Source organism: Abrus precatorius, unplaced genomic scaffold (genome assembly GCF_003935025.1).
Source record: "Abrus precatorius isolate BTA unplaced genomic scaffold, Abrus_2018 Scaffold3, whole genome shotgun sequence".
Taxonomy (NCBI): domain Eukaryota; kingdom Viridiplantae; phylum Streptophyta; class Magnoliopsida; order Fabales; family Fabaceae; genus Abrus; species Abrus precatorius.
Genome location: NW_020874373.1, coordinates 34,979,726 through 34,992,484, shown reverse-complemented (window position 1 = coordinate 34,992,484; position 12,759 = coordinate 34,979,726). Strand labels below are relative to the sequence as shown.

The 12,759-nt window shown below is 34.4% G+C and overlaps 1 protein-coding gene across 3 annotated transcripts; it reads right to left on the bottom strand.

Annotated features, from left to right (window-relative positions):
• Window positions 1–2,040: 2,040 nt before the first annotated feature.
• On the bottom strand, window positions 2,041–11,788 carry LOC113861065 (ADP-ribosylation factor GTPase-activating protein AGD3). 3 transcript variants are annotated; one of them, XM_027493669.1, is made up of 19 exons: window positions 11,305–11,788; window positions 9,995–10,071; window positions 9,713–9,813; window positions 9,286–9,356; window positions 8,857–8,919; window positions 7,844–7,888; window positions 7,458–7,523; window positions 7,318–7,365; window positions 7,135–7,230; window positions 7,017–7,058; window positions 6,643–6,858; window positions 6,414–6,545; window positions 6,087–6,311; window positions 5,906–5,992; window positions 5,492–5,830; window positions 4,408–4,553; window positions 4,211–4,304; window positions 2,864–3,324; window positions 2,041–2,657 (listed from the first exon to the last, which is right to left on the bottom strand). In XM_027493669.1, the coding sequence occupies exons 1-19, from the start codon at window positions 11,347–11,349 to the stop codon at window positions 2,543–2,545; spliced, it is 2,469 nt and encodes an 822-aa protein (XP_027349470.1). In that variant the 5' UTR covers window positions 11,350–11,788; the 3' UTR covers window positions 2,041–2,542. The 3 variants fall into 3 exon arrangements, with proteins under 3 accessions (XP_027349470.1, XP_027349469.1, XP_027349471.1); XM_027493668.1 differs by having other exon boundaries at window positions 2,160–2,657; window positions 9,271–9,356; window positions 11,305–11,707; XM_027493670.1 differs by lacking the exon at window positions 7,017–7,058 and having other exon boundaries at window positions 2,160–2,657; window positions 6,643–6,840; window positions 9,271–9,356; window positions 11,305–11,707.
• Window positions 11,789–12,759: the final 971 nt, after the last annotated feature.

The following is a 12,759-nucleotide window of genomic DNA, read 5'->3' as shown; positions in this document are numbered from 1 at the left end:
TATCTTATCTTTTCTTTGTTTCTTTCTTTTTTTTTCAAAGTGATAGGTGGAAGTTGCTAGGATTAGGAATGACCTTATCAGATTTTTACTTCCGAGTTTTCTCGTGGAATAATTCTATGTATATTTTTAGATTATTATATTAATGTGATATAGAATAGGGTAGTGTAGTTGAATTAGTGTTGTATTGATTAAAAGCGAATTCAATTATTAAGTTCCAAGGCATTTTGAAATGAGTAATGATAAGTAGCTAGATTTTTAATTGGAATTTACGTCAAGTATTTACAGATAATCACAAGTATGTAGCCCATAGGGTCGGTCTATCTCCTTCCTTTCTTCATCTATCTACCTCTGTTGTTAGTGAACATTCTATTTAACTTTCTCTTGAAGTCTTGTTGGTAGACCTCGTTATGCTCCTGTGCCGAACTACCCCTAGTGTGTGTTTTTTTTAACATTTCTCACTTTTCATATTTAAAATAAGTTTGCTTTGCCAGTAAAATCAATTGAGTGAAGATATAATAAAAAAAATACAGAAAAAGATGAAATTTTGTAGCTAATCGCTTGTTTTTTCAAAGCGAAAGTTAGCTTTAGGTAGAAAATAGGTTTTGTTTGCTTAATTTTCTTGTTTGATATCTTATTTATGTGTTTTAAACAAGTATATTATGTTTGTAATATTTATTTGTTGAAGTATTATAAAATTGTTCTGTTGGAGATGGTTTCTCTCCGTAGTTTGATGTGTCATTAGTCTATCGCCTTGAGACTTTAATTCAGTTATCTTTGACCAAAAATAAATAAGTAATGTAGTGTTTATTTAGTTTAAAGTTAGGTAAAATTAATTTTGATAATTTTATTTTGAGCCATTAAGTATAACGTGCATAAACTAATCTAAATTATATATTTTTATTAGAATGAATTTTTTATTAGAAAGTGAATAATTAAAATTTTTACTCAAACAAATAGGCCCTTACATTAAAATTTTCACATACTAGGTACAACTATCACTTTCACATGAATATCACAGTCGCTCATTGGCCAGTGGTGTCTTATTTTTCTTCATCGGCCAGTGCTATCTTATTGATAGTCAACTATATAGCCAAGGTATTGTATGCTTTGACCCATTAGTCATAAACTTATTCTTTTAAAAACGGGTCCATGCGAGAGAATAAAATTATGAGAAAATGACCACTGACTGTTTAAATAAGTTTAATTAATAGTTAATCAAACTTGCGTACCAAAATGTCTACCTTATAAAACACGCCAAACCATGGAGTCATTTTCCCTGAGAGTATTCTACACCAGTCCCAGACTACGTTTTATGCATGCATCCCAATAATATCTAAATGTTCAATCGATGCTAGTGAGTCAAGTTAACATTAATTTTTTGTTATTAAAAAGTTAATATCACTTGTATATTTGAACGATTAAAATGTATCTTTACTCTTTGTTGTGGTCTCATCACATGTCATAACCCAATTGAAGAGGGCCCTCTTCAGGTGATGTTAGTTGTTACTCTGTCACTAATACCAATAATTATGTTGCGGTAGCCCGTGACAAATGCTGAGTTTTAGTTGATAGATTGGGTTAAATCAAGGTGAGCGTTGTCCACTATAACCCAATAGATTAAGCCTTACGGTTTCTTTTATCATTATAAAATTAAAATGCTTATGTGAAGCAGTGAAAATTCCCATTAAGCTTTAAAAATATCCTGACTTTACGTGCTATACTCGCTAATTACATAATTGGCTTTGCTTTTCTTGTCAAAATTGCTTTATTTGTGTAGTAATGGTGGTCCTTTACCATTTGGATACAAAAAATCTATGTACATTTCTACCCGATTCTCCAATTACAATTGCAAATTGAAGGGTGAAATGGACTGCTATGCTTTACACTTTGATTCAATTGACCAAGAAATTCTTGTGCCTTCCTTGAACATGATGCCCCACTCTGTCTTTTCAAGATTGGAACTCTATTACGATTTCAAAAATTCTATTTTCCATTTTCTTGGGAGTGGAGGGTAATTTTGTTTACCCTTTTGCTTTTGAAAATACTTTTTTCTTTTATCAACATAAAAATATGAACATTTGAGAACTGGGACATGTCATATCCTCAGCACATGTCCCACCAACTAATCCCAAAATACAGAAAAGTGAATAACAGCCACAACACCTTCACAAAAATAAACCAATGTACACAACATACAACATAAATCCCTAGCCTAATTCATCGCAGCTTCACCTCAAAAGAAGTAAACAAAAATACACAAACATCATATTACAAAGTGCTGGCTGGGCGCCACCAGTACAGCATAACTCTTAACTTAGACCAATGTGGCCATTTTACATTACAAATCTTAGCACTATTTTGCACAAGATGACTAAGGGGCAGGCATTTCAACCTACCACTCTCCCTTGATCCTTCACACTAGTGGCATTTACTTCCAAAAAAACCAGCTTTTCAATTTATGAAATACAAATTTACATAATCCAATCTTTCATTTCTTATATATGTAATATACTTGGAGATCCAGAGATTTTGCCTATCATTGTCATCCATTAGAATCAGTCAGTGGAGCATGGACTCCTCTGTCTTCAGCATTTGACTCAGCAGCAAGCTCAATAGGGGTTCTTCCCTGATCATCCACAGCTCGAGGATCCGCTCCCCTGCATTTTAAAAGATTTCAGCAGTATTCAATGAACCATGAACCATGAACACAAAGTACACAAGTCAAAGAATAAATGAATCAGCAAATAGCCCATTAATACCTGGAATGATCACATAAATGACATCATACAATTGAAGCTAACCAGATAAATTGTTTAAGGAACCAGAATAAGCCATCATATAAACAGAGTTACATCAGCCTTACCTTGAAAGCAATAATCTCGCAAATGTAGATCTGCCTTTGAGAATACAGCGGTGTAGTGGTGTTTGGCCTCTCAAATCAGTTGCATTGACATTTGCACCATACTGTAGGAGGAGCTCCACCATGCCAATATCTGCAGTTTCAGAAGCCAGGTGAAGTAGGGTGGACCCATCTAGATTGTCCATGACCTGACCTTCTTTACTCGAGGACCAGTCCAATGTGTTCCCTGCTAAAGTAGAGCTTTGATCATGGCTTGTCTGCTCTTGTAATAACATTACTTTGGCAAGGGTTAAGGAGCTGCTGCACATTTGCTCATAAACAACATTAACGTCTACGTCAGAATTAACAATGTAGCGGTATACAGCTTTTTTGTCATTAGCACGAACAGCCTCCCAGATCTGCTGTGCCACCAAGAGACGGTATTGACTGTCTTTCGGCTTGCGAACAAAAAGCTTCTCTGCATACTGCCATGAAAAAAAAAAGGTTCATGGAGACTGAGTTACAGCAATTAGAAGGTAGATTAAAAGGCTCAACAGTTTTAAAAAGTAAATACAGAAGTATAGTTAACATAGTGAATACATCCCCAGGTGTTCGAGCATACAGACCAGAATGCAAATAAATAAGTGATGCTGCAACAATAATTGTTACGCAAAGACTCAAGTCAAATACAGGGTACTCACTCAAACTAGTCCTCTAACAAGAAACATAAATAATCAGTCATATATTTTTCTTCAAAATATCAATCAACTGATGAATAGATCAATTCACATAATAATATCATAAAATGCAATCATTCTGATAAGTGGTATACCTACACCAGTACTCACTCATGCCTAATGAAAATATCAACTTCGACGGACATTCTCCAAGTAGACTTCCATACATACCATCAACAGCAACAGAACAAGACACATGATGTATTGGAAAATACTATGGCAGAGAGAAGCCATATTCTGTAGCAAATACCATAGCTTTGAGAAAAAATTGAAAATGAGGGGAAGCAATCGAAAAAGGAAGTATTAGGTTTTGTCATGAACCAATTATCCCAACAGCTTAAGCTTTTTGGTGAATACAAATGAATGATTATAAGTGTGAATCCTGAGGAATTCTAAGTGTGAATCCTACACTCTTTTCTTCTTCAGCTTCCTCAGTCTAAACTCTCATCTGGACCTGTTTTGTGACAACAGTACTTTAAACTAACCCAATATCAACAAAACCTACAACTGCCCCCCTCCTTCCTCATTTTCACTAAAACTCATCCATTCAGTTATTAAAAAAAAAAAAACAAACTAAAAGAACATCTCACTCTGTTAGAAATAGCTGAAAGTGTACAAGCAGGTATAGCCATACCTTTGCATGGATGAACTTTTCCTTCACAGATAGAGAATCAGATTGACAAGGTTTGGTGATGAAGAACATCAGTGGTTTATCGGACTTGCTTAAGCTTTACAATTAACAGAAGAGAATATCAGCAATGCTTGGTCAAATGATAGTAATAGTAAATATAATCAATTCAATGCATAGATAAAGTAATGGGGATTCTTTACCCTGGAGGGACAAGATCAACCTGAAAGGCACTTCTCGATTGCAATAATTCCTCCCAGACTGAGTTGGCAAAAGTATTCCCTAGAGACTGAAATAAACTTATCACAGAAGGTTCCCACACTTTAACATCCAATGTAAGAGATCTGACCTGTAATAATTGAGAAAAAAGAGCTAGATGTTCAATCTATTAAAGTAACTGAATGTGTTTATAACTGTTAGATTCTTAATACAGAGATATCTCATTTATATAGAGATGAGATGGTACAGCTGTTACAATCATAAACTGAATGACTAACAGAGACCTGTGACTAATTAAAGATAAAAATACACGAGTGAGAAAGCTAAGAATATAGCAGAAATACTCTAACAAGATGTTTTGGTTATTAAATTACGAATATACAAGCAAATTCCTACATGAAATCAGAAGAGTTCTCTACAATTACCCAATTCAAATGCTCATACATTTTGAAAGAAGCTTATCTTCTCCAATAAATACCAAGTAAAATTCATCACTTTCTATTATAAATAGCACCCAAACTTCTAAAAATTGCCTTCAATAGCAATCTTCATCACAATCTTAGCCTCTAAGTTACTATATAAAAAAGGCATTTATGCTGCAGGTTGCACTTAAAAAAACATCATCAATAAACATTTGTGTGTAGTTTATTATAAAAGTTAAATTTCAAAGGCATTTCTTTTATATAAAATAAGAGCTTATCAGATGAGAAAAGAAAGAACAAGAGAATCAAAACCCTCCTAACAGGACAAGATAGAAGTAAAACATATTTTTTAGGAAAACAAAACCAAACCAAAGAACTCTCCATGACCTCTGTATATCCAACAAAGAATTCTGTTAGGCAATACTGGATTCTCTAAGAATTATCAACCAGGCCAATAACAGCTCTTCAACAATAGATATTTCATGAGGACAATCAACTGTTTTAAATTATACAATTTATATCAATTCCTCTTCCTTTTACACCATACCCATTCTCAAGCATCCTTATAAATGATATTCAAAAGTAAACAACTGATTTGTCGATATAACATAAACAAGAATCATAAGAGAGCACTTGAATGGTCTACCTTTGAAATGTGCACACCAAGGTTACGATGTACACCAGAACACTCAATGCAAACAAGAACACCAAGATTTAGTGATGCCCAGTCAGGTTCAGGTGCACCACAATCAGCACATTTATCATTCCCACAAACTCTTCGCAACACATCAATTGGCTTCTCACTTTTAGTACAGGATCGCTGCTGTTGCAAACTTCTTGAGGGGCGCTCCAAATGCGCAGATGCAAGACTTCTATCAGCTGCACATTCTTCAACAGCAGAGTGATCGAAATCTGAACTTTCAAAAGAACTACTCTCACTGGTAGACCTATTATGACCACTTCCCATTGGGCTTGCAGGCAACATCTAATAAAAATGGGCAACGTGAATCAAATTGACTTAAATCTTGCTATAAGATCAGCAAAAGTTCTTTGACGTTACCCTTTCAGGAATCTGAGAACTCAGTAATGAGGCAATAACACCAGTGATTTTTTCAATCCAATCCATTTGGTCCAAAGCACTCTCTGCCTGCACTGACAAGCATAATTAAGGAATGAAACTATAAAGCCTTAATCACCATCCATGTATGAATTAAAAAAATAGAAAAATCATATCAAGTAACCTGCAAAGTGTAGTTCTTTGTTGGTGAAATGATTCGGAAGCAAAACCTCAAATCTGATTGGTCAGCATCTACTTTGATAGTTGATGTAAGCAGGTTCACAGTGTGATGAGCAACAGATTTCTCATCATGTACTCCACCATGATGATGAGAAGATAGCCATCGACTTAAAAGTCCAGAACCAAGCTCAGAGCTATTCCTCTGGCCAGAATGTTGACTGCTAGACCCCTATGCATGATAAATGACCATAATAATATGAGGTGAAATTTGTTGTGAAGAAGTATTTTAGATTAAAAAGTCTGTCATAATTTTTCACATTACACTTCTTACAGATGATTTGCTGCACTGTTTACGGTAGTAATACAGCATTCCCCGGCTATCAAGAACAAAAAACCTCCTTTTCCAGTCCCCCCTTAAGTTTGAGGAACGCTTTGAGAGATAACCTTGTCGAATAGTTTGAACCTAAATATGACAAAAAGACAAGAAAATATAAAAGTGAACCACTGGGAGAAAGTAATAATTAGTTACTTCAATCAACAATTCCAGGCCTCTATTCAACCTTTCCCTTTGCAGCAGATTGCATAACTGCCTCTATCATCTTATGTGAACTTCTACCGATGGCTTGTATACCATCTCCATTAGGAGATCCATTAGAACCATTTGAAGCCCACCTACTCTCCCGATCAATCTGCCGTTTGTACTCTTGCATTCTTTCATTTAGTGCTGCTTGTTCATAATTGGACCTTTCTCTTGATTGCTGAGCGTAAGTCAAGACCTGCAAAATAACTAGCCTGGAGTGAATCAATTTTATTTTCACTCCGGTTCAATTGCCAAATAATCACCCTCAATGTACCACTTGATAAATATTTTATCAAGGGCATGTACTTCCATAAAGCTAAAAGTGGGGTTGTAAAGACAAAGTTGATTCCAAACCTGATTAATATATGGCTCCATTTGGTGCAACAATTCATAACCCTACAAGTGAAATAAATTGAAGATAAGCATGTTGAGACAAGGAATGTGGGAAAGAATAATTAAGTAATGTTTATACCTGTTTGAAGTAACGAAGATGTGCATCCATGGTGCCACTGACTGCTTCTAAAAATTCAAATCTCTTCTTTGCTTCAACATTTGACAAGGCAGTAACCTAAACAATAGACTCCAGTTTATTTGTGAAAATGTGACATGGTAACAGTAATTATTCATGCACATCTGATCAAATAAATTTGCTAACCAGATTAAACCGAGCTTGCTCAAATGTAGATCTTGCACTATGAAGCTCCTGAAACATTTCCAAAATATTTGAAGGTTTAAAATATTGTATGTACCAGTATAAATCTATGCTGAACTAACATGTACAGCACAAAAATGTACCTCTTCTAGTGCAGTAGCTACATCAGTTTTTGTGCCTTTCCTCAGTGACAGAAACCTTTCCCGAGTCTGCAAGAATAGAAAATTTGGCAATTATTACAGAGGAATTTGAATTTTCAGCTTCTAATCTTGTTGCCACAACACAAACAAGGTTTTGAAAAATATATGTTGCCAGGCACTTTCTTTACTTCTGCCTTTTAAGCACAGACCCTGAGCTTTGGTATCTAAGGTAGTTGATTCAAATTGTTAAATCCATTGTGTATCCATTAATTTCATTCTACTTGAATGAATTATTATCATAAGCAGTACACTTAGCATCCATATTTTCAAAGCAGGAGGAATATACCACTACATGGGAAAATAAGAATAATTTGTGATTCGGAATGCACCTGGTCATAAATAAGGCTAGCCTTGTCAAAGCGTTTTCGTGCTTCCTGCATTAAGAGAGGATCCCTTAGAACAGAAATTAAGTGCATAATTTACTCTCAGAAATTCTAATGGTAAAAAAGTAAACATCAACTATCCTCATTGTTAGGTGATGTTCAAAGTCTGAATTACCAAAATAAAACCATATTTAAGCTATAAAGTTTAAAATGTTTCCAATAATCACACTTATGAAAACATGACATGGAAAATGCAACCCTAATATTGAGAGTTGAGATAGAAATTCAGCTCATATGTAGGATCCTGCTGTATGGCAACATTATAGAAGCTACACTTGCACAACGAAGGAAAAAAATGAAAGAACTTAAATTTAAAACAACAACAACAACTAAGTCTTATCCTACTAGATGAGGTCAACTACATGAATCACATGATGCCATTGAACTCAGTCAAAAATTAAATTTTGAAAAATCTGATTAATCAAAATATCTCTTTTAATAACTTTGTCTAAGGTTGTATTAGGTCTTTCTTGATCCCTTTTTACAAGACTAAAAGACATGCACTCTATTCTCCTTACTAGTGCCTTCAAAGGTCTTTTCTGCATGTGACTAAACTATCTTAAAAAACTAAAATTTAAAAATTCAAATAAAAATATAGAAAAAGGCGCAACAGCTGTTTAGTTAAAAGAACCAAATATTTGACAAGCTTTAACAGGAGTGACATCTGTCCATTTTTTAAGTATTTAATCTAGAACAAATGTATACTAAAGCACTCGTATGATATAAAATTTCGAAAAATACCCCAGTAGCTAAACAAAGAAACAAAAACCAATTAAGATCAAAGCAGATTCTAAATAGAGCGAAGTCACTCAAAAGAACCTATCATTTTACATATATACAAACTCATTAGAAAAATTCTCTCAGTTCCCACATCAGTTTTGTACACATCCAACTGAGGGTAACAGAAAAATATTAAGTGATTTTTGCTTTGGCAAAAATAGGAAAAAGAAAAACAGTACCTTGACCTCTTGCAAATCAATGTTGACAAACTGAAGCAATCTGTCATTTAACATATGCTCAACCTGAAAGGATGAAAGCAATCAAGTTAACAGTGTAGCAGCATTGTGTCACAAGAACTGATGGGCAAACAAAAAAGCAAAAAAGCCAGGATGATACTTCCAAATAGCGAACTGCTAAAGGTTGTAATGGGAATCAGCTTCTAAGTTGTAAGCTTTTGACAGTTTTACATATCATGTTGACACTACATCTATTTAATAACTCTACTTTTTCCTTTTTTGGAAAGGAAGAGACTCATAAAGATAAATAAGATTACAGATAGATTGGAGTCAAAACTCCTCCCTTTTACATTTTGCTCTTTTAAAATGAATCAGTGGGAGTCCATAACAACTAGGAAAATATGAAAAAGCACTTACAACATAATATTTTACCTGGGATCTAAGGACTTCCTTGTATGTCCCGATTTCTCTTAAGGCTATGGTGAATTTGGTCATAACAGGGCCTGGAGTGAAGGTAGAAATCAATCAGAAATACTTCATTATCATTTAGATTTTTAGAATCAAAGATAATATACAGTCTTAAAATTGAATTTTGAAGTCAGTTAGTCCCATGCATCGTCACTTAAAGTTATAGAGAAAAATTGCACGTAAATTATCTCAATGGGAATTGAAATTGTCAGGATGAAATGGTAACATAGTCAACCATTAAAAGCCATAATTTTTAACGATTGACAACTTATCTGGGGTGCTAAAAATGAAAACATTGAGAAAGACATTAAGAATAGATTAATATCAACTACGAGAGGAACAGAGAACCTTTCATCAACCACTGAAAGAATGATGTAAAAAGAAGGCATACCTCCAAAAGCCACACTGATTGGGTCATTATGCCCACCACCAAAAGTTTCTAGTGCACTTGCAAATGCAATGTCTCCATCATATGCCTCCCCAAGTCCTTCACTGGAAAGTACAATGGTAAACAAATAGAGTCTATAAAAGTAATTCATATCTAGCATCTTCAAAATCAATATTCAACATGTTATGATAAGAGATATTATGTGAGCAATTGGGAATGCTCTCCACGGTTCATGGCTGTTTATCAATTGAAGTTGATAATGATAAGATCCAGAGAACTACATACGTGTATTTTCTACATCCTTTATAAAATTTTAGACTTCTCTCTCTTAAAGATTCAGCACTTTCCTCCATGCATTGTATCTGTTCAACAAAGAATTTGAGGAGAAACAATATTAGGATACATCAAATTGGTTAAGAAAGGATCTATCAATCGTCATTGCACAAACTTCTAAAATAAATTATGTAAAGAAGTGATAAGACAAACATTTTTTATAAATGTGGGACAGCACAATGACCAATGATCACACATACTAGCTCTAACCACCACTAACAAACAATCTCAAAAAGAAGCAGTAAATTTCTGATTGTACAGGGAATTCCAGTTATCATATCACTCAACCAACAAGCAATGCATTATATTTCGGAATCTTCAAAAGATAATTGGATGCTTTACAAGAACAGAATATATCATTACAAGATTGACATCAACTTCCAATAATAGGGAAGAATGGATTGTTTGATATCAAAATACCAATATGACTTAGCATAGTAACAGGGAATAGATTGTTAAGTTGGAGAAGTAACCTAATGGAGCAATGCACTAAACAATCTATATAAGTTTAGCATAAGGGTAAGTTAGGTTTGCAGGTAGCAAGGGAGTGTGTTTTTCAGGGAGCAAAATTAGATGAATTTAGACGTGTCTGGTCTATCAGTAAAGGATGGGAAAACTTTCTTGGAGTAACATTTCTCCCCTGTTTAGGGGTTAAGTCCTCTTACCCCAGCTAGTAATGGGGTAACAAGTGATGACCTAAATCTCACCCTCGATGCCTCTCTGGGCACCCCTGATCAAGTCTGCCAAGTGCCAACCATCCTTACATCTTCGAATAACCTCAAAGACCAACAAACTGCAGATTTAACTCATCCGCATTCACTTCGAGATTCTAACATTTCTCTTCCCTATGTGCGGCAGTACTACAGACCAAAAATCTATGAAGGGAAACAGTAGCACATAACCTATTGCTAGAAAACAGAGAAGCCAATAAAGGGATCCACTTCTTTCCTTTTTGTAGGAATTGATTGAGCAAAAAGCTTGACACGAACATTCAGATTTCAGAATATTCACATTCCATTCATGCATGAAATCGAGCCTTCACTTTCTAGTATGTTACCTAACAAACACTAACACCACTCGATCAAGGTCAAAGATGAACGAAACCCTCTACAACTAACAACACATCAGTCGCACACCCTACCCTATGAACGGGCGTTGCATATACACACACAACACAGCATCGAAGTTAAATTACTGCAATATAAAAATAAAATAAAATAAAATACAAGTTTCGCGAGAAAAAAAGAGGAAGAGCGAGTAACCTGTTTGCGGAACATAGGAGAGTCATCGAGCTTAGCGAATTGCATTTTGGATTCGAACCTAGGATTGGCGTGTTTATTTGTGTTGATGTCGGTCTAAGAGTAGGTAAGGTTTAGCATTAATGCATCATCAATGCTCGATCTAGGAATCCAACTCTCCAACACTAAAACGACCATTTGCATCCCCAAACTCAAACCCTAGCACAGCACAGAGACAACCTTGGAGTTCGAGGTAGCATATGATTTGATTTTGATGGGCGTGTGGGAGTGAGTTGGTGTTATTGCTGCTTCTTTTTTTCTTCTCATGAAAATCAAGTGAAGTAGTGAAGGGAAAGAAAGAAAGAAAGTAAAAGTATATTGGGAATTGTTTAACGAAAATTTTCACTAATGAAACCAAAATTCTGGAATCCCATGTGTGTAACAGACACTCACTTAGATTAAAGTCACCCATTGAGTTCCTTTTCATGCACCTTTCCCTTTCTTGCCCCCCTTCTTTTTCTTTTTTATCTTTTTTATATCTTAATCATAATATTATAATGCCCAAGTAATTATTAGCATCGCATATTCGTTTTTATTTTCTTCTCCCAAACCAAAAATGAAAATTGCTTTGTTATTCTTTTTTACTACGAGTTAAAGATAAGGAAAAAAACAACGTTGTACGCTGTCGTACGAGAAGAGAGGAGAGAACGGCGTTAGTATTGTAATCTAATCTTGTATCAACTTACACCTTACCAAACCAGCAAGAACACCTTGTTTCATGGCTTTTGTTGCTTCACGCGCTACAGCGGAACGTGTGTCAATAATTCTTTTGTGTGTAAGGGATGGTTTGTGGGCCTAACCTCAGTTTCCCTCCATTTTCTCGACCGCGATTGGGGCCCACTCTCCCTCCCCCCAATACACCCTCGCATGCTCTTCAATAATATTCTTCTTTTTTAATTCAATTTTCCACCATTTTCTGTTATTTTTTATCCCTATTTTGGGAATTCTACACTTTTGCTTCTACACCCTTGTATCTATCTATATACTTACTATTTTTTAAACCTTTTCTTTAGTCTCTACTTTGTTTCTTATTGATTTTCTTCACGTATTGTTTTAGTTAAAAAAATATATAAATTATTTGACTTGTCCACTTGTAGATTAAATTTACCTTTATCTTATCTATAAATATGTTAAGTTTATCTTTAGTTATAATTGTATGTTAATTAATTAACCCTTGCAAATTATTTGAATATGTTTTCCTTTTAAAATTGCTTTCATTTTACTGTTTACTTAAGTTTACTTTTACTTAAAGTTATGTGTGAATTATAATATAAAAAAATTTGTTGAAATAGCATTTTACAATTTGCATGGCATAAAATGTCTTTAAAAAATAATAATAATAATAATAAATAGTCATTTTAATAAATATTTTATGCAAAGTCAATTATTTGACTTTAATCAAATTATTTTACCACTATC